At 41.6% G+C, this 23,164-nt stretch overlaps 5 protein-coding genes across 9 annotated transcripts; 2 read left to right on the top strand and 3 right to left on the bottom strand.

Annotated features, from left to right (window-relative positions):
* Positions 1-444: 444 nt before the first annotated feature.
* On the top strand, positions 445-3,102 carry LOC6493983 (prohibitin-2). Of its 4 annotated transcripts, none has more exons than XM_032450088.2 (7): positions 445-545; positions 682-826; positions 1,117-1,463; positions 1,518-1,751; positions 1,856-1,933; positions 1,989-2,088; positions 2,795-3,102. In XM_032450088.2, exons 2-7 carry the CDS (start codon positions 694-696, stop codon positions 2,905-2,907), a joined length of 1,005 nt encoding a protein of 334 aa, XP_032305979.1. In that variant the 5' UTR covers positions 445-545; positions 682-693; the 3' UTR covers positions 2,908-3,102. The 4 variants fall into 4 exon arrangements, with proteins under 4 accessions (XP_032305979.1, XP_001961204.2, XP_014762508.1 ...); XM_001961168.4 differs by having other exon boundaries at positions 469-556; XM_014907022.3 differs by lacking the exon at positions 2,795-3,102 and adding an exon at positions 2,314-2,668 and having other exon boundaries at positions 469-556.
* On the bottom strand, positions 2,997-12,517 carry LOC6496586 (kelch-like protein 17). The gene is made up of 6 exons (XM_001961166.4): positions 12,275-12,517; positions 7,992-8,226; positions 7,425-7,608; positions 5,952-6,048; positions 4,091-5,423; positions 2,997-4,031 (listed from the first exon to the last, which is right to left on the bottom strand). The coding sequence occupies exons 2-6, from the start codon at positions 8,015-8,017 to the stop codon at positions 3,818-3,820; spliced, it is 1,854 nt and encodes a 617-aa protein (XP_001961202.3). The 5' UTR covers positions 8,018-8,226; positions 12,275-12,517; the 3' UTR covers positions 2,997-3,817.
* A 2,299-nt stretch (positions 12,518-14,816) lies between these two features.
* LOC6493985 lies at positions 14,817-17,222 on the top strand. Of its 2 annotated transcripts, none has more exons than XM_032451251.2 (3): positions 14,817-15,067; positions 16,039-16,563; positions 16,749-17,222. In XM_032451251.2, the coding sequence occupies exons 1-3, from the start codon at positions 15,013-15,015 to the stop codon at positions 17,069-17,071; spliced, it is 903 nt and encodes a 300-aa protein (XP_032307142.1). In that variant the 5' UTR covers positions 14,817-15,012; the 3' UTR covers positions 17,072-17,222. The 2 variants fall into 2 exon arrangements, with proteins under 2 accessions (XP_032307142.1, XP_001961200.1); XM_001961164.4 differs by having other exon boundaries at positions 14,818-15,067; positions 16,746-17,222.
* Positions 17,223-19,799: 2,577 nt separating this feature from the next.
* Positions 19,800-21,251, bottom strand: LOC6496584. The gene is made up of 4 exons (XM_001961163.4): positions 20,760-21,251; positions 20,588-20,673; positions 20,370-20,526; positions 19,800-20,179 (listed from the first exon to the last, which is right to left on the bottom strand). The coding sequence occupies exons 1-4, from the start codon at positions 20,947-20,949 to the stop codon at positions 20,043-20,045; spliced, it is 570 nt and encodes a 189-aa protein (XP_001961199.1). The 5' UTR covers positions 20,950-21,251; the 3' UTR covers positions 19,800-20,042.
* Positions 21,252-21,729: 478 nt separating this feature from the next.
* Positions 21,730-22,859, bottom strand: LOC26514470. The gene is made up of 4 exons (XM_014908533.3): positions 22,366-22,859; positions 22,222-22,307; positions 22,009-22,165; positions 21,730-21,900 (listed from the first exon to the last, which is right to left on the bottom strand). The coding sequence occupies exons 1-4, from the start codon at positions 22,523-22,525 to the stop codon at positions 21,749-21,751; spliced, it is 555 nt and encodes a 184-aa protein (XP_014764019.1). The 5' UTR covers positions 22,526-22,859; the 3' UTR covers positions 21,730-21,748.
* Positions 22,860-23,164: the final 305 nt, after the last annotated feature.

Here is a 23,164-nt window from a genome sequence, read left to right as displayed (position 1 = left end):
GCTGCCGAAGAAATTAATTACAAATCCATCAGTTAGCAATTTTCGACAAGAAGCCATAAACCAATAACCCAATAATCGGCCACTTCCGTATCAGGGCTAACCAATAAATATTAGCGCCGGGTGTAAATCCAGAAATCAGATTGGGAAAACATAAAACCGAGTTCCAATAACTGAAGCGATAAGATAGCGGCTGGGGCATAAATTCTAGCACAAAGACCGCTCATCACCGATTTAAATTCCTTTACGCTCCAGCAACCTGGAGTTATGCACTGGAATTAGTAATTGTCGCAATTTTACAGACGAATTCAAATGTGCTGACTGGAAAAAGTACCAGAAAGATTTCGTCATAAGCTTTTGTGAGTTTATTTATAGCTTATCCGTACAGTTGAAAGTAATTAGCGTAGTTTGCAGCGGTGATAACGTTTCAATTTAAAAAGCCCGCTAAAGGGCTGCCAGACTGTCTTTCAGCTACCGACATTTACCAACACTAAAGCAGAGGCGAGGCTTTCGCAAGGTTTCTGGAAACGGTCACACATCTTCTGCAGGTAAATAGAACGTGCGTTTCTGCTTCTCTTATTTCCCAATTTTCCAAGTTAATAATAAGCCAATTTCCAACTGATTAATCGTAGTAGACTCTGAATTAAGTGTTTAATTGAATATAAATCAAATTTCTCGGAATAGCACACAACCAAAATGGCACAGAGCAAATTGAATGACTTGGCTGGCAAGCTGGGCAAAGGTGGCCCACCGGGATTGGGAATTGGATTGAAGCTCCTGGCCGCAGTTGGAGCCGCCGCCTATGGTGTCAGCCAGTCCTTGTATACTGGTAAGTACAAAACTAATTTTTAATATCTTATATTAACCAAGAAAACAACCAAAACATGAACTATTAAGCGGCGAGTTTACATAACCTCAAACGATGTATGCGGTGTCTCCGGATTTCATAACTAATATTCAGGCTTGCACGATGCTTGAGTAAATAAACTATTTATGAAATCTATTGGCTCTTATTGCAATTTAAACTTGTCCTTCATATACATTCATTTATAATACCATGAAACCATTTGATTTCATCTCCCAACGATTGCATAACAAACTCCATTTCTGTTTTTACAGTCGAGGGTGGTCACCGGGCCATCATCTTCAGCCGCCTTGGTGGCATCCAGAACGACATTTACTCCGAGGGTCTGCATGTGCGCATTCCCTGGTTCCAGTACCCCATTATCTATGACATTCGCTCGCGTCCCCGCAAAATTTCCTCGCCCACCGGCTCCAAGGATCTGCAGATGATCAACATCTCGTTGCGTGTCCTGTCGCGTCCGGATTCCCTCAACCTTCCCTTCCTGCACAAGCAGTTGGGCGTTGACTACGACGAGAAGGTGCTGCCCTCCATTTGCAACGAGGTGCTCAAGAGTGTGATTGCCAAGTTCAATGCCTCGCAGCTGATTACCCAGCGTCAGCAGGTAAGTTTTTGCTTTTAGGTTCAAACTTTATGATATTTGAAGTTGCTTTTTTAGGTCTCCCTCTTGATTCGCAAGGAGTTGGTGGAGCGTGCCCGCGACTTTAACATCATCCTGGACGATGTGTCCCTTACTGAGCTCAGCTTTGGCAAGGAATACACCGCTGCCATTGAAGCCAAACAGGTGGCCCAGCAGGAGGCCCAGCGGGCTGTGTTCTTCGTGGAGCGTGCCAAGCAGGAGAAGCAGCAGAAGATTGTCCAGGCCGAGGGAGAAGCCGAGGCTGCCAAAATGATATCCTTTTAAAAACAAAAAACACTTCAGATGCTTTCAGATTCCTTTATTATTTTACCCTCATTTTTTGCCAACCAATGGTTCTCCTTAATAGATATGTTTACTTAGGTCTGGCCGTGAAGCAGAACCCTGCCTACCTCAAGCTGCGCAAGTTGCGTGCCGCTCAAAGCATTGCCCGAACGGTAAGAGGAAAATTTGTTGCGTTAGCAGTGATAATAAACTTGCTCCTCCAAACAGATTGCCAGCTCACAGAACAAGGTCTACCTGTCGGCGGATAGCTTGATGTTGAACATCCAGGACTCTGGCTTCGATGACATGACCGAGAAGGTTTACAAAAGTAAATAGCTCTCGTTTTGATTAACAAAAAGAGTTTACTTTTAAGTTGAAAACAAAAAAACCCATTGTGCTTTTGGTTCGATTCACCAAAATTGGCCAAAACTTAGACATAGCCTTTAATAATTGAGTAACTTCTAACGCGTTTTCCTTCAACCATCTCTCTCACTCTCTTTTTGCAACCGTATTTGGTTTTGTTAACGTTTTTCTATTCCATCGCGCAACCCAGTACCCGACGACTTGGACTAGGAGGCGAGCCACATTCGTTGTTAATTAATTCGTATTGCAAGAACAAGGCAAAAGATAAGAAAAGAAAACACCTTGAGCTAGAGCCTAAGTACCGTTTAGTTTTACACCACCCCCAAGCGGCGCGACGGCTTCATTTTTTCACGATCTGCTCCGATTAGTGACCTTGCCGGCTGGGGACAGCTTCATCCCACATCCGCTCTCCAGGCGGCAAGCGGTCAGCGGTGTGGACCGTGAACCGATGGGTCGGCGCGGGCAGATGGCCGCATAGCATTTAACTTTCCCTGTTCCCATCATCGAGAGTCATAAAGAAATAAATGCGCACTGATAACTGTCTACGTCGATCGTCGTCATCCGTTTTTACATTCCCATCTCTCAGTTTGATTTTAGCGTGAAAAAACGAAGCGGCCGTCGCAGCTGCGATCCATCCCCAACTAATCCCAATCCCCCACCCGTCTTTGCAGTTGGCACTGGCTTGCCCAAGGACTGGCTGAATGCCCGTAAGATGGTCGCCGCATCGGAGACTGAGAAGAACGTGGGCAAGGTGGCGAGCAACCTGGCCGAACGGATGATGTGAATCGCCCGCAACGCACCGCACCGCTCCCGTCAAGATCAAGATCCTAGTCGTAGTACAAATCCAACAAGCAATGAACAGAACGTGGCATCTGACGCTGGCATTCGTCGTCGAATACGAATACGAAACATTGACTTATCGTTTTAATTGCTTGTATAAAATACATAAGAATAGTACATAAGAGTGTACAGTATATAATTTAAGTGTATAGAGGTTTATATATGTATGTAAATTGTAGGCAGATTAGGTTGCTTTTTGTCTCCACGCCCCGCGAGCGGCATTCCCATGTAATGTGTGAAGGATCTTGACTAGAAATGTGTGTACATATGTGTGTTATGGGCTTGCATTCGCTCCAAAACTGCTGTTTTGTCTCCTGGTTGAGCAATTGAATGTCCGCAGGGGCTTCCTTCCATTAGTTAGTAGTCATATATCTAATCCTATTTCTATCCATAATAACGAACTCGAACAATCAAATTCCTGCATTAGGCGCGTGGGGTTAGCTTTGTAGGTGTTTTGTTTTGTTTTGTTTTGTTTTTTTTAAATGTTTTTGTTTGGTTGCTCAAAAGCGACGCGACATAGACCAGGATCAGGCTGTCGCCGGTGGTTTGCCTCCTCCGCTGGCACTGCTGGTGCTGCCGCCGCTCTCGCTGCCACTGCTGCTGGCGTTGCTGTTGGCCCGCCGGTTCTCGGCCAGGCCCGGAGTCTCCCGTCGATGGCGACGCAAAGTGGAGCTGGCCGAGGGGGCCGAACTACTCAGGGCTATGTTGGCCGTGAAGGCAGCCGCCTCTGCCCGGCTGGGCACGGTTAGGGTTCCAGCTGTTGACCCCGAGGGAGGAGGTCCCGACCCACTGGTACCATTGCTAGCGCCGCTCGCTGCAGCTGCGGCGAAGGACTCGGTTATGCTGGCCAAGGGTCATAAGTTCGTCGTCTGGACCAGTCCCCGCTCGAGGTGAAAGCACTCCAGCACGGCAGCTCCCACGGAACTGCGTCGCGCCACCATGGCATTCACCACATTCCACTTGTTCAGTCGCGGATCGTAGCGCTCCACGGAGTTCAGGGAGGAGCTGCCGTCGTTGCCGCCCAGGGCGAACAGAGCGCCCTCCACCTCTACCACTTCGTGGGTGGATCTAAAATGACAATCAGGGATTAAGAGACGAAATAAAATCAAAAAGCAATCTAAACATACCTCCTGGAGTGCATGGCTGCGATTGGCTCCCAGCTGTTTCTGCGCAGATTGAAACGCTCTCCGCTGGACATGCACATGGTGCCGTCATTGCCGCCTATACAGTACAGATGGCCATCCGTGGAGGCCACTCCGCAGCTGCTCCGGCGTGCCGTCATGCTCGGAACCGGCTGCCAGCGACCCACTCTTGGGTCGAACCGCTCCACACTCGACTGATAGTTGGTGGAATCGAAGCCGCCCAGGCTGTAGATGCAGTTCTCCAGCACCGCCAGACGGCAATACCTGCGTCGCGTGCTCATCGCCGGACAGGAGCTCCAGATTCCCGTCAGTGGATCATAGCGCTCCATGCTGCTGAGGCAGGAGGCTCCATCGTAGCCGCCACAAACGTAGATTAAGGCGTCATAGGAGCATATGCCCAGGCAGCTGCGCTTGGTGCCCATCGGGGTGATGTTGCTCCACTTGTTGGTCAGCGGATTATAGCTCTCCGCCGTGGCCAGATCGCTGACGCCATCGTATCCGCCCACTACATACAGCTGCTTGTGTAGGGCAGTGACTCCGGAGCGAGACCGGCGCCACAGCATCGGTGCCACTGGACTCCAGCAGTTGGTTCGCGGGTTGTACACCTCACACTCGTTGTGGATGGCGAAGAGACTTCCTCCACCCACGGCGAACACGTACGGCTTCATGCCCTCCGGACGACGCTCCTGCGTCCGTTGGCTGCCCATTAGCGAGCGCTGCTCCGGCAGCAGGTGGTACTTCATGGCCTCCAACAGGAGCTCCTTGCACTCGGAGTCGTCCCGCATGAGAGTCTCCGTCTCCACGCAGCTCATGAGGAAATCCCTGCTGACCAGCGGTAGTCGGACATGCGACATCAATTCCGCTGTGTGGATGCGACGCGCCTGGAGGTCGTGCTTCACCCAGTTCAAGACGGCGCCAAAAACTCGCTCCTCGGAGCTGATGTTCAGCTGGCTGTTGGAGATCAGCTCGCGCACCTCCTCGAAGGGCAGCAGGAGGAACTCCTCCGTGCCGACCACCTGCTGGAAGTTCTGCAGCGCGTACTTGTGAGACCTGGTGTGCAGCTCCTTGCAGGAGTGTGCATCGGCGAAGCTCCGGATACCCAGGCAGTTGGAGGGATGAAGCTGGCGGAGCAGGAACTTGCAGCACGCCTCCCGCACCGAGTGCATCTGAAGCAATCCGGAGGCGGGCAGCAGCACCTGCACATTCTGCTCGGTGATGGTGATCTCCCCGGTGTAGGTGTAATCGATCAGCTGCCTGAGTGCTGTGCTGTCCACGTCGTGGAGTCTCACCAATCCCTGAGTGCGCTCCAGCATGTCGTCTGGTTAGGGAATGTATATAGATCAGTTTCAAATTCAAATAATAATCTTAAAAATAAGATATCAGTTGTATAATCAAAATCATTTATTCAGAACCTTTAAATAAAGCTTATTGGAAGGTGTATTATTTCCTTAAGAGGTAAAATGTGTTGGATAAGAAAAATCTTAAATATTATTCTTAAATAAATCTTAAATATTAAGTGACTAAATAAGTACCTATGATTTTAAAACGTGAAAATAAATCAAACTTTTGATATTTCTTTATTGATGAAATTTTATTCCATTAGTAAAAATGTACATTTAAAACTATAAATTTAATTATTCAGAGAAAAATAAACAGTATTTAATTATGAGTTATTTTTCTTTAACATAGATTTATTTTAAATATTTTTTAAGAAACAATTTGAAACAAAACTTAAATTCTAAATGGTTACAAAATCAATCAGGTTCTGCACAAAATAATTTTGAAAGCCATCTTATACCACAGAGTGTCTTTGAAGAACCCTGCTCCTCAAAGACCCTTTACTCACCATTGAACATCGCATAGAAATAGGGCGACACGGAGGCCAGGACCACTCGATGGGCGTTGATGGTGTCCCCGCCCACCTCCAGGCGAACATCGCAGAGCTGGAACAGAGAAAAGGAACCACGAAGGGCTGTTGAGACTTGTCGACTTACTCCGGAACGGAGATGGGGACGGGTGGTGACAAAGTGTCGCTTTACAAATCCGATTAATGCCCGGCTACCCGGCTACGTGCTCAATTTGCACTCCAAATCCCGCACACCCCACTCGAATCCTTAGAAGAGCTCTTCATCAATAACTTTTGACAGAGCCCAGGATGTCAACGACCTCGATACAGGAAAAGGAGCCATTTAAAAATGGCAAAGTGTCGCTTACATCATGGCTGGCTTCTGGTTAAGGCCAGAACTCATCATCGTGCAGCCCGGACACCCACCCGCTGGTCGAATGAAACGGCAATTTGCTCTAATAGCCTCACCCGGCTGAACTTATCGGGTTCTCTGGGTGGCACCAGCCTATATATGTATAGGGGGTTAGGGGTGAGAAGACGGACCTGGGGCGCAATTAATGTTGCCGACTAGCCGCCCAAAAAAAGAGAAACGAACGAAAGACATTAAGTATGCGCCATGTGGGCCCGCGGACTTGCCACGACCTCAATCACGCGCCCATTCTAAATAAATATTTTTTAATTATGTTCACGCCTAATGCAATTAGTACGACACTATCAAGATCTGTCAATTGGCCGAAAGATTTCCCTAATTTGGCGGAGAATATGCGTTCTTCGAATCAAATTGCCAAATATGATATTTGTTGAGATCTGATATCAGTTTTTTCAAGATATTTCATACTGGAACTAAGAGTTATAAACCTTATTTATCATAAACAAGTTTTTATGTTGAAGATTTTAAATAAAATAAATATTTTATTTATAGTTATATCAAAGAAATGTAAAATATAAGTTGGATTTACTTAAACAATGTATTAAATGTATTTATTTTTTAGATTCTATTAAAAAGTAAACGCTAATATTGAACGCCTCACTAGTTAATTCTCTCAGATCTTTTCAAGATTCAAGCAAATAAGTGGGTTAACACTTTGTATTCAAAAACAACCGAGAGATGTATATTTAGGATAAGTCGTTTAATTTGAAACTTAAAGTGACTAAAAAATTGCCCAAAACTCTGTAAAACATGAAATGTAACTAATTAGGCTCCTCTAAAAAACAGGAATTTGTATTGCCAACAATCTGAGAGTAATATTTAAACAATTAATTATTTTTCTCACAATCATATGTATAATCTAAATTATCTCAAACGCCTAATTAGGGAGTTTAAAAAAAAACAAAATCTTTTAAAAACAACTGATATTGCACCAAACCCCACAAAATGATAGAAACATTTTATCCTTTAGCTTAGAAAATCCCAAATCAAAGTTATAGAAATCACCATGAACCCAAACCCAAATAAAAACACCTCCAACTCACCTGGGCATTATTCCTCATCTGGTTAATGGCGGCAAAGGAGGCGATGCAGTGGCCCGGATTTTGATGGTGAGCCTGTGGCAGGACCTCCTCATTGGGTCCCGGCGGGCTTAGATCGCTGGGCGTTTGTGTGGAATTGTTGCTGGTGGTGGTGACATCCTCATTGTTGCCACTCGCCTCGCCAGAACTGCAACGGTAGACATAAAATGTGAATGACCCACACGACTCTCGGCGGCAAAAGGCGAATCAAATCTTTGTAAACATAATGATAATGATGGCGACAACGTGTCGGCAAAAATTTAATCAGAAACTGTTCCGGGATACAAAATCCGGGGGTTGTTTATGCTTCATGTTCATGTTTTCATGTTTATGTTATGCTGAGGAGCCCGCAGTTTTGGGGGTTGAATGGAGCGTGGAACGTGGAGCATCAAGTCGCCACTCAAATTGCGGTTTGGTTGATGCACAGAAAAAAAATAAAGGAGGTGTTGGAGAGCAAAATAAATAGCTTCCAAAAATATTTATTCTCGGAGAATAAGGGTAGTCTTTAATTTTTTCTTTTTGTGTACTTACTGGTTGGATTTCACGGGCAGAAACATTGCGACGCTGTCTGGCCAAAATGTTTATTTTTTTCGTTAATGATGTGGGGCTTGTACGGCTTCTTCCCTTATCGCAGTCCTGCAGCTGCTTGCTCCTAAAACATTTCCTCGTCCTTTGGTCCTTGGTTGATGTTTGTGGTGATGTCTCTACTTGAGTTCAGTCTTCAGTTCCTATCTATCGTTCATTGGCAGTTCAGCTCCAACTCCGGCTGTAATGAAGACCAAAAATCAATACCTGGGACAATTGTTTTGGCCACCCGCCTGGCCTGGCCTGGAATGGAATATACGAGAGTTGTACGGAATTTGGGTCATTTGGGGGCGGGGTTCTTGGGGATGATATCATTCCGGCTTTTTGGCATGTCAAAGTGAAGGAAGCATCCGAATGAAACTAAAAACTGGGTTAAGTGCCTCCGCCAGCGTCGCCTTAGCCCATTGTTGGCTCGACATCAGAGCATTGTTTGATGTCAGGATGTGGAAATGGGTATGAGGATCTGAAGGACCCTGTAAATGGGGCAGGATGTGGCCTCGCCAAATTGCTTGTCGCATGCAACTTGCGCATTTTGCCAACCGATTTATGGGAGTTGGCATGAAAAACAAACAAAATAGGGTATGTTTAGAAGTTTTTCTCCCTGTGTAATATAAAAGGAAGTAAGGACGGTTACCTGGTACACTCCTCTTCAAAAAAGAATAAATTTGCTTGCATACTTTTGGGTGCTTTTAAGCAAGCCAGTAGAAAAACAGAATAAAAAGTCTATAGCTCCTCTAAAAATCATCCGATTTATAGGATCAGAGATGATTCCTTCTCCCTGTTACATACATTCACACAAATACAATATACCCTAGTACTCTACGAGTATAAATAGGTATAAAAAGTGGAGCTTTCGTATCACGCTTGGAAAGTTCTCTTTGGGGTCAACAAAACGTGTCTCTCCGGGCTCATGTGTGTAAAATGAACGTCACGAATTTATCGCTGCATTAACAATACGAGGCGGCAAAAATAAAAATTCGAAACAAAATACAAAAATAAAAACAGTTACAGCTTAAGCTTAAAACATACAAAATTTCACTTTGCACACAAAACGAATTAACGACAATTTCGGATTGTGTTTTTAGTTTTTTTATTTGTTTTTTACTTCTTGTTTAGTTGGAGGTTTGTGTTTTGTTTTGTTTTTTAGGCGGCTTGGCTTGCCATGCTTGAGGGCGCAATTGTGCTGGAGGGCAACGTCCGCCGCGGACACCAAGAGTGCTTGTCGCAAAACTCTCACCCTTCGGAAAAGAAGCCCCAACGGGCTAAATGTTTACTGCCCCGCCAAATCAAAAGCAGGGCAGGCCACTTTTTTTCCGTTTGCCATCGTGGGACAGCCCTCATTTCGCACTGCATTATGCACTTGCCCCAAGTGGAGGCAGCCCTTATCCCGGGCCTCTTCGTTTTGGGCGCGGCCGGGCCGGCACTCAGCACTCACACACGGCAGTCGTCACACACGGCGTATGAGTAACTAAAGGCAGCCAGCCAGGGTCAGAATGCATTGCGGTTGTCTCAGTAACTGAGCTAACGGTCTTGTGGCCAACGAGCAACAATGGAATTATGCTAAAAAGTGAACTTAATTTGCCAGTTAGTTGCGCGAATTAACAAGGCACAGAGAGAGCATGCTGGTGGATAGAATTTTTATGAAATTCTAACACCCGGTACTTGTGGGGTGAAAGGGTATATTCGGTCTATAGTCTGTAAGTAGACTGTTGAGATGACAATGAATACCATGCTTCTTAATTTTATTTTTCTTTTAAAACCAAAAATTTATGTGTTAAAATTAGTTATATTTTCTGGTATTCTGATCATTATATATAAATATTTCTATAGTAAGTGTATAATGTTATATATTACTCTCCTGATTAATTGCTTTATGTTTTCAAAGTCAACAACGATTTAAAATAATTTTATAATAAAATATTGATTCAAACCAAAAAATTATAATCTTAAATTTTATTATTTAAAAAAGGGCAGAGACGTACATATGTTAGAGTACCGGGTACTATATATTCGAGAAACTCAACTATGAAAATAAGTTTCAGAAGCTATTCTTTCAAAATGCAAATTAATCAGAGGTTTCTAATATATTTTACATTTAGTACGTGGAAATCAGATTTAAGTTAAATACTTTCAAAAAAGAAACTGTTGGGACTTGTGCCAGCATCAAAAATCATAATAATTTCTATTTCGATTCTCTCAGTGTAACCAGCCGCAGCGGTCCACTAATTGCCCGTTATCAGCTGCTCCATATTCTTTGTTTCTCCCAGATTCGCATGCGCTTTGTTGTTCTTTTGTAGCGCATGCAGTTTGGGAGCTTTGGTGGAGCTTCTGCGCAAGCTCTTAGGTTTTATGACTTGTAATTCGGCATTGTTTTGGACCGGCCGCGGAATTTGTTTTGGGGTTAAATTGACCCATAATAAATTGATTTGTAAAATTGAACCTGGTCTATTAATTCGGCCGCTATCAAAACGCTGATAGCTCAACAGAAACATTTTTTTTATAAAACCCTTCATATCCTAAAAAGTATCCATTATCTAAAACTACAGCCTGGAAAACTACCACGTTTATTTATTTAGCTATTTTGTATGTGCAACTTAGGAGCAACGCATGTCAGCGTAATCTGAACACGCAACCCCACAAAAGAACAAAATTAGAAGCGGCGGAGAAGGTGCAGGAACCGGAAGTGGCGAGGGTGGAGCAGGAAGCGGGCTTTAACGAAAGGTGTAACTCTGGCTGACCTTGCCATGTGGACACGACGAGTTGGGGCGACGGTGACTCAATATTAAAAAGGGGTGGCACTAAATATAAAACAAACTTTACACAAAATATGATTATCAAAGGGGCCCCGAGAGAAGGAACAGAAAATTAAAAAAAAAAGAGAAGAGAAGCTGCCTGGCCCCTGGCAACATCTGCTCCCGGCGAGTGTCTGAGTGTGAAATTCAAATTAACAAGCCAGCCCCTGAAATGAGCTTCTACGGCCAGCATGCTCCGCACGTATACCGTAGAGCCAGAAAAAAATGGGTAAAGCTACCGCCAGACCGCAGTCATTCAGTAATATTTAATGCTTTTGGCGACAAAACAAAAAAAAAAGTAAAGAAAAAAACACACAGAGCTCCATACGAAAATTGTGCAAACATTGAACCGGTTGTTTAGACCAAAAAGAACACTCGCCAGCTTGTTGTTGGAGCATAGACTTCCACGTGACTTTGCTTTATTAAAATTTAAAAATGGCTAAGATCTTAGATTCATTCTTCTTGCACGCTTCATTGATGATTAACCTGCTGTTGTGCTGCTTCGTGCTGTTGCAGTGCAGTATTCTGTGCCCCGCCAAGGCCAACTACTTTTGCAATCAAGCGGAAATCGAGCATTAGAGTCGAGTTTTAGTTACAGCTCAAAATCGGTGAATAAGATGCAAATTATAAGGGGCTATTCCCAGCGAACAGCGAGAAAAAACAAACATTTTCGGGGGTTCATGGGAGCTGACAGAGGGGCAAGCCAATTAGCCTAAACATTTGCCCATTTTTTCTCAGAACTTAAGGTGACTAAAAGGTAAGGTGATTCACCCGAACATTATTTTAATCTTGCATACTTTTCTAAAGAGCATCCAATGGCCATTAGGTTGCCTATCGAGGTATTGAATCAAATGTTTAGCACATTTTTTCGGCTTCGACCCAAAAGAGCAAAAACCTCTCGAAGACGCCCGCGCCCAAAAACCGAAATTCAAGTGCCAGTGCGTGCCGGGTGAAGAGGTTCCCACTGCCGAATTTGGCTGGGGGTTACATCTGGATGTGGGCCAAGTAAACACAATCGGGCCAAAGCCAGCATTGGGCAGTTGTCAATGGTCCCATATTGAGTATACGCCTCGTAAGCCGACATATTGGATTATTTAATAAGCCATGTGTTACATTAGAGCGGCGGAAAAGTAGTAATAAGGTAACAGAACCGTTTGGGAAACTCATTGAACGAAAGTAAGCGTGGAAAGCCGGCATTTTCGGGCATTTTTCCAATTTTTTGGGTGTGAGTGGAAAACGGGTCGTTCAACCTGCCAGGCAGCGCGGGAAATGTGAAAAACAGCCGTTTTCCCCCATGGCGCCGGCGCACTGGCGCACGAAACTCCACTGGGGTGGTCCCAAAGGAGTTGGCTGGATGCAACGGCATGTGTGTGCACAACCTCTACCCCAGAAAATTTCGAAAAATATAGACAACTTTTTGAGTTTCCTCTTCCGCACCTCTTGCTGGTGTTTTGTTCCTTGGGCTGGTCCTTTATTTTTTGTTAATTTAATTGCACTTCATCACTTTAATGGCTCTCAGGTGAGTCCCTTTGGTGCGAGCAGAGTTACACTACTTTTCACTACGAATTTCAACTGCTGTGTGGCCAATTGGGGGTCGCAAGTGACACTACTATCCGGCGTTGGTCAACTTCGCGGCACGAAAGCTCGAGAGCGACTGACCGAAAACCAAGTGGGGCTCCAACGACCAAAGCTTTCAAAACGTGGAGCGCCACTCTGGGATTTTGAACGTTGAAAAAGCTCTTTCGGCTTAGGCGACTGGCAGATGCGCTAAGCTCATGCGCTGTATGTATGTATGTGTGTATAGTTTAATTCATCAATCCTTATAGCGCCAGACATCCTTAAAAGATTTCTTAACCTTTGTGTTTTACCCCCCCAAAATTTTAAATATATTTATTTGTATGTATTTATATTTAATTTTCATTATCTTTATACCGTAGTAAATTCATTATTCATTCATTCTATTATCTGTTTATATTTTTCTGTCGGTTAAATCTATTATATTATATGTATAGATAAAAGAATCCTTTTTATCATTTGATATATACATAGATCAATATATATATTATCGTAGATACATACATCGAAATCTACATGCCTTTTTAAATAATTTTAAAATTTAGATCCAAATATGTGTTTATTTGATTGAAAGGTGTAAAAGTTCCTGTACCGTAATTATTACTTATTATATTATAAAGTAATATATTATATATATTATTAACTAATTATATTTAGTAAACTATATCATTACCATATACATATGTCCATATATTTAAACTATGAACATATCAAAATTTGAAAGATTTTATTTATCCTTTAAAACTACGAAAACATGATTAATTTTATATCTATTATGCAATATATGCCATTACATCAATTCACTTGTCATTAAACGTCCATTCGTTAAAGACTAATTCTTTATTAAATAGCTAGTTAATAAGTCCTTTTTACCTCCAAATACAATATGGTACAAAATATGACGCAACTTTTGTAATCTCTCTTAAAGGGACTAAATAGTCCCTAAAAGGTTCAAGCTTCAGGGGGGGTGGGGGGGTGGGGGGGGTCAGGGGGATCAATCCCCCCCTTGGGTCTGAGAATTATAAGATGATATACTCTCAAAATTGAAAAAGAAACACATTTTTACGCGATGACTGTGCAGTACAGCATTATTATTATTATTATCGCAGATTGCGGATTATTATCCCAGTGTAAAATAAAACTTACAAAAAAACAGGATATTATTCTGAGTCATATCCCCCCCCATATCAAAAAGCTATCTACGCCACTGGTACAATAAGTACAATGAATTCCTAGAACTCAAACGTAGAATACTTAAATCAAGAATTTAAGAAACCTTGGGATCCTTTCAGGCGTTAGTATCCCTTCGGGATCAGCGATTTTTATAAATACTTTCTTTAAATTTCCATAAAGTTAGTTGTGTTAAATTCCTGAGGACACGGTAGAAATTCCTTTTTGTTTCGACTGTAAAGTGTTTAGATGTCCTCAAAAGCGCCTCATAAATATGCAGATGTGCGTAACTTTACGTCAACTAACTTGTAATTCCCGACTAATTAAGAAACAGTTTGTGCAGGAAACTTTCTAAACGTTGAAGAATAAAAGGTGAAGTTGCACGCTGGCGGTGCCTTTGCCGTTGCCGTTGCAGTTGCAGGTTGTTGGGGAATCGAACCGAGGGGCCATTAGACGCCCAGCGTGCCACAAAGATGCTGCCACCGGCACTCGCAACACACAAATCTAATTAGGGGCAAAAAGCACCAGCAGACTGTCCGGCAGGGTTTTGGAGCAGGCCAAGGTCCGCCCGGCTACTGCCAAATGGATGTCCATCCCGGCCATTGTCAGGATGGAACCACTAAAAGCCAGCCGGCCAGCCACTGACCCAATTATGCTAATTCAATGGCCAAACTCCAAAGCAAATAATCCTTTGACGTCACATCATATGGATGGATAGATGTCTAAGAATGGAGCTAGGACTGGGGATGCCGCGTCCAAGCGGGCAATATCAGTTGCCTGGGAAATTGCGCAATATGACAGGATAATTGCATTCACATATCCTTTGGCACACCTGAGCCTTATTGGCCTGTTAGCGAGTAAATAGCTGAATCGGATTCAAAGCGGTGCGGTGCTCTGATTCGGATACTTGACTCCTATTTACAGTGCTTCCGAGCGCCATTTCTGTGCATATTAGAGCATTTTCGCAGCTCAAGTCGCACTTGAAAAGCCAAGACCAAGACCGGGACCTCAAGCAGGACCACGACCCAGCAGATAACAGGTGCGCATGTCCCCAGTGCCGCAGTTGCCTTCATTGTGTTTCTTCGTCGTCGGTCGGGCAACAGGTGCTCGCAGGTGGGCGGAGGATGAGGCGGGTTCACGGCGGTTGGCTGGTCGGAAAGGATTGGCGTGGACCTGCACTGGGTTCGCGTCCATCGCGGTGCTATAAAAGCAGTCGGCTCTAGCTGCCCGGACGTTAGTCGTTCGCCACGGACTCCGGCGTGGAATTCGATCTCCGCCGTGGGAGCACAGTAGCTGGCACAAAGGCCATTCTTTGAAATTGTGTAACTTTCGGTTGAGATGTGTTTGAAAACTATTTAGCCCGCTTTGGTGTACTTCCATAAAATGTAACAACACCCCGACGACGGTATTCGCATAAAAATAAACAAAAAATGACGCTTTTTTCAATAAAGCGACGGATCCTGCTGATGGTGTTGCTTTTTTCGGGTAAGTTTTTGGTAATTATGAAAGTTTTTAAAGATTTTTCCGCTATTCCCAGTGGCGTATTTTATTTCTAGTACCATTAAACAGGTGCTCCGTAATTTAAAATTCTTTAAACCCTTTAAACCCTTCTCACACTGATACAAACAACAACATTTTTTTTCATTGGACTGTTATACAATTATAATTTAAAAAAATTAATATAAGATTACAGATTCTTTATATTTATATTTGTACAATTTTTGAATTTTTTAGGCTTGTATGAATATTTTTATTAATTTGTATATTTAGGATCTGTTTGAATAAATCAACCTTTGACTTAATACTTCAAGACGGCAATTTAACGGTTCAGAAATCGTCCAAATTCCAAATGTCTTTCCTAAATTACAGAAGTAGTTTTGGAAATCGTACTTCTGAGTATTATTTAAAACGAATTCTTTCTCAAGGTTTAGTCCAATCTTGGGAACTTTGTCTCAAGTCTCAACATTATTCCTAGATTTCTCGAATTGCGCATCGACAGTCGTGATAATAGAAGCATATGAATTAGATAAATATATATTCATAGAAGCATATGAGATAGACCAACAAATTTAACACTAACCGACTTAAAGGGAAGTAACTAACCGACTTAAAGGGAAGTACAATAATATCATGCCCACCCTTTGCTGAGTTTTCTTATCAAGAACTTTTTATAAAATTTAAAAATAGTTATTGTCCTTTTCTGGGCAAACTATTTACCCAGAGATGAGTTATTCCCTTCGCCATTTGTCACCAATTGAAGGTTGACCCTTGATCAGGAGTCATTGTGCCTATCACTAATTAAAATCTGTAGGGCGGTGACGGAAATTGGATGTCATACCCTTTTTGTGATGTTTGTTTTCGTCCCAGTCCGCTTTCCCGCCCGCTCTCTGGAAATCCTTGGGGAACCCACAATTAATGGGCCATGCGTCCGATATGTACACACTTTCCATCCGCAGGTCCACTGGGAAACGCACCTCTCAGAGGAGCACATGTAGCGATAGCACAACACCCGAAGCAGACGAGCCGTGTCCGCCAAAATCCGACGGAGTGGCGGCGTTACTGGGAGTGGGATCCCGCGTGGGAATCTAAGGTGATTCAGCCACCGCCGCCGCAGACAACGTCACACGAATTCGATGACCTTTACCCGGACGCCGACGGAAATCCCCTGCCGAAATCGAGTGGCCCGGAAATGGACAACCAATTGGACGCTGACTATTTCCCGCCGTATCCGGAGCTGCTCGATAGACAATGGCATCTGCAGAATCTTAAGCAACTGCAAGTCCAGCAGAAGTGGCAATCTCCGCCGGCAGCAATGGGCAAGCGAGCGCCCATCCAATGGCCTTTACCGGAGGACACTGAGGAGCAGAGGCCTCCGGAGGGAGAGCCGCGTTATCCTTTCGGCTACGCCCACACTTTGCCGTGGAAACGCAAACAGGTCTCGCAACCGCAGAAGCTCCGATACAAGCCATCGATCAGTGCTGGTGGGTATATGGGATGGATAATGGTAATAAAATCTATACTTGAGATATATTTATTCAGAAACTAGGACATGAAATAATATTTTCCATTATTTAATTATTTTATTTATAATTATTTTTTACCTGGCAGAGTTGAACTCTATAGTCGTAACACCTTAGTTAGTGACGATTGCTCCTTCTTCTAGGAGCCATGACCAATCTGGGGGATTTCTTTAACCAACTGGAAGCAAACGTGCGATTTGCGGAGCAGTCACAACTTGGAGAATCGGAGACCCGCCTTCTGGAGGGCAAACATCCACATCCTCTGGTCCTGCAGGTGTTGCCAACCAAGGCCCCCATCGATGCCGCCCAGCAGGAGGAACAGGACCTGAAAACATCCAAGCTGTTGCACGCCCTGCGCTCGTATAGGCCCTCGCAGAAGATCCGCTCCCTGGTGTCGCGCAACCCGCAGGGCTATCGTGGCTCCCAGTTCATCGATCCTAGCTACATGTGGCTGGGTCTGGGCAAATGACAGTAATCCCACGCACCGAACACTCAAGGCCCTCCATCCAACACTACCTGAGTAGCTGCAACGAATGCTCTGGCCCCTTTTAGAATTTGTTCCTTTTGTGTATATGTGTGTAGAAAATACTATTAATACTATTAAATGCAATCAAACTATAGAAAAAAATTTTATTATTTTTTTTTTCGTTTTAATGGAATTTTTTTTGCTAAGACCCACTAGAAAAATGTCATACATAAAGCTGCGAAATCTGAGGTCCATGCCAAAAGAAAGAAATAAAACAGTTTATTAACAGAAACCCTTCCATTGTACTTTGACCATATTTGGACCATGAGTATTCGAAGCAATGAAAGCCAGATCTCCGACCCTATATGTACCTGTGTATTTTCATTCCTTATCATAATTATCAGTCATTATTATTATATTATAGTGGTGGTCTGGTGATGTAGGAAAGTTTGAAGGGTCGAGGAGGGCTGAATCGTGCCTCCATTGGCTTAGAATGGGATCTTAAGATTCACATTCAACCTAAACTACGGCCAAACTGGGTCCCCAAAATGATTTTTGGTTACAACAGGATAATAATTACAAGCACTGTGCAGACAAAACCAAGCTGTAGTTGCTATATAGGGTCAAAAATAAATTTAATTCGGCACTATAGTTTCAGATCTAAGTCTGATAGAGCATCTGTGGGACATTCAGGGGCGCAGGATCTGCAAACACACTATAAAATCAAAGGACACAAAAAAAAAGTAAGACGAAGAATTGGTTAAAATTACGTCACAGGAAACGACAAATGGGTCCAATCGATGCCAAATTGATTACCCGGAATAGTAAAAACAAATATGATACCCTAAATCTTATACAAATCAAAATCAAATAGTGCAAAATTAAATTGTAATTTTAGTCTCAAACGCATTCGATAAGCAATAGGAATTAATACAAATTTTTAAAACTTTTCAACTTAAAACAACATAAAATATATTAAAGCTTCGACTTCGCTTGAAAATAGTTTTCCTTCCATTTCTTTTATATTTTGAACACATAAATAAATGAAAACTAAAAACCTGAAAACCTTAAAATTCTTTAAAGATGCTAGAAACATTTTATAAAATGCTATGCTAATAGTGGTTCATCTTTAAAATTATACGATTTAGTAAAGAATGTATTTTCCGCCATTTTCCTTTCAATCTTTCTTAAGAACCGTATTCTGAATCGGATCGGATCGAAAAATTTATGTTGCATCTTTGAAAAATGTCGAACTTGCAGTTTTTTTTTGTTTTTAGCATCACCGAGACAAGTCAGTCTAGTCCCAATCACTAAATATTCAACGCTCTTAATCAAGCACTGACTACGTATGTATGTATCTGCAATGAATTCTCCCGGACCCTGTCAATTATTTGGTCGTTTTTATACCCTTGCAGAGGGTATTATAATTTTGGTCAAAAGTGTGCAACGCAGTGAAGTAGACATCTCCGACCCTATAAAGTATATAGTATTCTTGATCAGGATCACCTCCTGAGTCGATATGAGCATGTCCGTCTGTCCGTCTGTCCGTCTGTCGGTTTCTACGCAAACTAGTCTCTCAGTTAAACACAACGAAGTTATGGCATTTCCGATCAATCAGTTATATGACAGCTATAAGATATAGACGGCCGATCCTTACGAAATTTGACAGATCGTATATGTTTGCCCAAATTAGAATGCATCGAAAGTCCCATCCTTCTAACTTGAAAAACAACAAAGTTATGGCATTTCCGATCAATCAGTTATATAGCAGCTATAGGATATAGTTGACCGATACCGGCCGTTCCGACTTACATATATACTGCCTGCAAAGGAAAAAAGGGTGTGTGCAAAGTTTCAACTCGATAGCTTTAAAACTGAGAGACTAGTTTGCATAGAATGAAACAGACGGACAGACGGACATGCTCATATTGACTCAGGAGGAGATATAGGGTCGGAGATGTCTCCTACACTTTTCACCAAAATTATAATTTCCTCTGCAAGGGTATAAAAACATTCGTGTTCAAAAATCTCTTGAAGAATTTCAACTGATGCTTCAAAAAACGTTGAAGGTTTCTTATATAAACCGAAATCAAATACATAGTGTCAAATTTTAATTTTAGTCTCGAACGCATTCGATGAGCAATAGGAATTAATAAAAAATTTTTAAACTTTTCGACTTAAACCAACTTAAACTATATAAATAAATCTATAAATAAATAAATATAAAATAAGAAAATAGTTTACCTTTCTTTTTTGTTATATGTATTGTAAACACATAAATAAATAAAAACTAAAAAGTCGCAATTTTATAAAATGCTATACTAATAGTTGTTTAACTTTAAAATTCTACGATTTAATAAAGAATGAATTTTCCGCCAATTGCCATTAGAATCTTTTTTAAGAACCGGATTCTGAATCGGATCGGTTTCTGAACCAAAAAACATAAATGTAGCTTAAATTCTTTAAAAATATTGCACTTGCAGTTTTTTTTTTGTTTTTAGCATCACCGATACAAATCAGTCTAGTCCCAATCACTAAATATTCAACGCTTTCAATCAAGCACTACGTATCTGCAATGAATTCTCGCCGGGCACTGTCAATTATTTGTTCGTTTTTATTAATAAAATAAATGCCAAGAATGAACTGACAATCGCGCTCTGTGGCGAAATAAGAGCGTTAGGACTTGGAATACCAGATAACATTCTTTAAACCGCATTAATAAACTCAGAGATTGTGTGAATGTCGACAAAATATATTTTTCAAAGGGCGCCGAATAAGTTTATATATATGTAAGTAATAAGTATAGATCGAAAATAATGTTATTTTCGTTTTGGAAATATGTTCCTTATACACGAATCAAGTATTTAACTCCTCAATATATTGGGTTTTAGTTTAGAGGATTTAGAGGATTACATAAAATAGTTAATATTCGGGAAGATTCGATAAATTTTGTTTTTTTTAATGGCCAGATATTTTAGATCTTGGTGTAGCTGGGGTAAGAGTTGCCCTGCTGTGGGGGCTGCGGGGGGATCAGTGGGCGCTGAATTTCGCTGGAAGCCTGAATTTGCTTGAAAAGCGAGTAGATTCCATAGTACAAATACCATCCGAGAACTGCGGAAAATAAAGGAAACAAAAACAGATTAATTGCAGAGCGATAAGAGCAGTGTGGATCCCCCCATACACAGTAATTTCACAATAAATAAACAACGACTGCGGGCAATGTGTATGTATCCCATTACCAAGAACACGCTGTCTATATTTGCACCAAGCAGAGAGCAGTGATGACTCATTTGCAACTCACCGAACAGAGCCACCGATAGAAGGATCACGGGCAGCGCATCGAAGAAGGGAGGCTTGGCAGCGATCACCGAGACCCACAATCCAATGTGGGCGACTACGGCGAAGGCCAGGAGAGCCCCGTTGTTGATCAGCCAGGGCAGCAGTAAAAGATGGCGTTCCTACAGCAAATAGAGGATCATTTTAATGGAGATCCTTTAAACGACCGATTTATATAATTACCTTTACAGTTCCAACAACCAACATGACCGAAGCCAGCAGGTTAATCACTTTGAAGGCCAAATAAACGCTCAAAATAGCCACAAGCACTGCAATGAAAACCACAAAACACGCAATTTCAAATAAAAATGCAATGCGGGATTTTCCATAATTTTTTTCCCCCTCGACTACATACCGGAATGAACTTGGTCCACTGTCATATCCGTTTGATCGGTTTGTTGCTTGACGATCTCCTCGGCGATCTGCTTCGAGAATCCCAGGGCAATGGCCAGGATAATGGTGGCCAGGAAGGAGAAGATCGCTCCCAGCCAACCAATCACCATTCCATAGGTGCTGAGGCGCATGCAGAAGACGCTTCGTAGCATTTTCACTGGGTTTATTATGTTCGCTTTCTGGAAATAAAACGTCTAGCCGGTAGTGCAGGTTTTTTGCAATTGAAATGCAATTGGAAGTAAGTCGCAATTAGGGTTGACAATATATCACATTATCAATATATCGATATTTCTGTCAAATTGATATGTATATATCGTGATATGGAATTCGCCTAAATAATAGGCTTTTTTTACTCTTACTTTAAAATATTATTGTTGAGTACGGTAATTGGTACTATAATACGGTTATTGAATTGAATTTAACAAAAATTAAATTCTCTTGCGCTTCTGCAGTGTGGCCAGGTGGTGGCTAATGCGATACACTTTTGTGGCGCCGTATTTTTAAATTCAAACTACTATTTATTAATTAACGGCGAATCTTGAAAGCTTTACCATTTGAATTTTAATCATGATTTTAATAAATATATAACTATACAAACATATATATAATCTTTAAGAAATGAAATGATAATTAAATATAATTAAAAATAAACAGTTTTATAGAATTATGTTTTTTTTATGGAATTCTTAAGTGCATGGGTTTATATTTTCTTGATTATGATTAAAAAAAGAACCCTTAAATGACTAAAAACTGTGTTTTATTTATAGATTTAAAATATTTTGCCTTAAATTTGGTTTATTAATTATAAACACCTCAAGTTTTTAAAAACGTGTTCATGCTTTATTTCTTTTAGTTTCTTAGCTAAAGTTTTCAAATAAGTTTGGTAAAGAAGCTGTGTCTTTTTTTGAGATATGTATACATATGTATATAAATAGGTGTCTTTTTCTTTTATTAAGATTGTTCTTCGACATGTACAAAAACTGCATTTACGCGAACCTCTCGGACCTCTGGTGCCGCCGTTATAAGGGTGTGAAGGATTTCCCTTGCCTCTCGCATTTCTTTCAACAGGGAATGAACCTCGTAACATAAATAGCATCTGATAACTGAAAGAACGCACAGATAAGTCGATATCGTTTAACAAAAGTCAATAAACGTAGCGCAAATAATAATTTACGGAGTTTTCAAAATGTGATTCATAATAATATACTTACACAGTATTGCTATTGAAACCAGAATGATCCCAAAAGCCTTCAGCAAGGGAACGGAGGAATCAACTAGTTTTGTCCACTGTATAAGAGTAACTGTGCTTGCCAAGATGAGGTACGACAAATTCAATCCCAGCCAGGGCGCTAGATAAAGGATTCTTTCCTGAGGGAATTTTGTTTTAACAATTTTAATATATAATGTGGGTATTATTTGATTACCTTGGCTGAGCCCACAGCCAACAAGATCGATGCAGGTAAATTCATCACCTTGACGACAAAAAAAATAGTAAGAAAAAAGCGAAGATCTAAAGAAAACAGAAATATAAATATGGTACATATTATAGAGATTAAACAACTCTTTACCAGAGGCTGCATGCCGAATAGAGCTATTCAGAAACTGTGCTATTTGAGGTCCAATCACGTCTGCCAATCGCATGCCTACAGCCGAGAGGATAATGAAAATACCGGATAATATTGCATCCAGGCGACCGATGGCCACTCCACGCACTTTTCTGTTCGCCATTTTCCGATTGCCGGTTTTAACGCGGTGCTTTTTGATGAAGTACAGAACGGAAAGTGTCAACACAAAAGTCACCTTTAAATCATAAATAAAAAGCTTTTTTATCTTGAGCCACAAGTAAACAAAGAGTTAGGTTAATAAATGGGTTTCCTGGATTTGTGGAAGAGAAGATTTTTTAAAGAAGATCCTATACTAAAGTCTTTAAATACAAATGAAGTCCTGGCATCCTCTGGCCGGAATATTACAATAATCTAACTTTATTGATGTTCGGTTTTTATCAAAGTTTTTGGATGTTAATTTTCAATAGTATATGTAAAATAAAATCGCCAAAATAGCCTCCTTTAAATATATGAACAAAAATTGGGTTGAAAAATATATTATAAAAAAAATGGAACGAAATCAAATCTTAAATACCCTAGCATTATAATAGTATTTTGTTTTATAGTTTGCTGGTCACACTGTTTGAAGTTCAATGTGTGATCATCCGTTACTTTATATCAAAAGCTGTTCAAAGCTTTCAATAGCTTAGGGGGTGAAGATGTTCCATCCTATTTAAATTTACTTGTTGCCGAAAAGGGGGAATCCTGATAAAACTTTTGGTTTCCGAATTTCCAATAATCGAAAATTATATCTATGTTTTTG

The sequence above is a fragment of the Drosophila ananassae genome, chromosome 3L (genome assembly GCF_017639315.1).
Source record: "Drosophila ananassae strain 14024-0371.13 chromosome 3L, ASM1763931v2, whole genome shotgun sequence".
Lineage (NCBI taxonomy): Eukaryota > Metazoa > Arthropoda > Insecta > Diptera > Drosophilidae > Drosophila > Drosophila ananassae.
This window is presented reverse-complemented; position numbering and strand designations above follow the sequence as displayed.

Bases quoted from the DNA above. Each gene is read 5' to 3' on its own strand.
- LOC6493983 (XM_032450088.2), top strand. From the start codon at position 694: ATGGCACAGAGCAAATTGAATGACTTGGCTGGCAAGCTGGGCAAAGGT. The intron at 1,464-1,517 runs GTAAGTTTTTGC...TTGCTTTTTTAG, and splicing joins TGATTACCCAGCGTCAGCAG to GTCTCCCTCTTGATTCGCAA. The intron at 1,934-1,988 runs GTAAGAGGAAAA...TCCTCCAAACAG, and splicing joins CTCAAAGCATTGCCCGAACG to ATTGCCAGCTCACAGAACAA.
- LOC6496586 (XM_001961166.4), bottom strand. From the start codon at position 8,017: ATGTTTCTGCCCGTGAAATCCAACCA. The intron at 6,049-7,424 runs GTGAGTTGGAGG...TCTCTGTTCCAG, and splicing joins AGATGAGGAATAATGCCCAG to CTCTGCGATGTTCGCCTGGA. The intron at 4,032-4,090 runs GTATGTTTAGAT...TTGTCATTTTAG, and splicing joins GCAGCCATGCACTCCAGGAG to ATCCACCCACGAAGTGGTAG.
- LOC6493985 (XM_001961164.4), top strand. From the start codon at position 15,013: ATGACGCTTTTTTCAATAAAGCGACGGATCCTGCTGATGGTGTTGCTT. The intron at 15,068-16,038 runs GTAAGTTTTTGG...TTCCATCCGCAG, and splicing joins GATGGTGTTGCTTTTTTCGG to GTCCACTGGGAAACGCACCT. The intron at 16,564-16,745 runs GTGGGTATATGG...TCCTTCTTCTAG, and splicing joins CAAGCCATCGATCAGTGCTG to GAGCCATGACCAATCTGGGG.
- LOC6496584 (XM_001961163.4), bottom strand. From the start codon at position 20,949: ATGCTACGAAGCGTCTTCTGCATGCGCCTCAGCACCTATGGAATGGTG. The intron at 20,674-20,759 runs GTATGTAGTCGA...TTTTCATTGCAG, and splicing joins AGTGGACCAAGTTCATTCCG to TGCTTGTGGCTATTTTGAGC. The intron at 20,527-20,587 runs GTAATTATATAA...TATTTGCTGTAG, and splicing joins TGGTTGTTGGAACTGTAAAG to GAACGCCATCTTTTACTGCT.
- LOC26514470 (XM_014908533.3), bottom strand. From the start codon at position 22,525: ATGGCGAACAGAAAAGTGCGTGGAGTGGCCATCGGTCGCCTGGATGCA. The intron at 22,166-22,221 runs GTAATCAAATAA...AAATTCCCTCAG, and splicing joins TGGCTGTGGGCTCAGCCAAG to GAAAGAATCCTTTATCTAGC. The intron at 21,901-22,008 runs GTAAGTATATTA...GCGTTCTTTCAG, and splicing joins GGTTTCAATAGCAATACTGT to TTATCAGATGCTATTTATGT.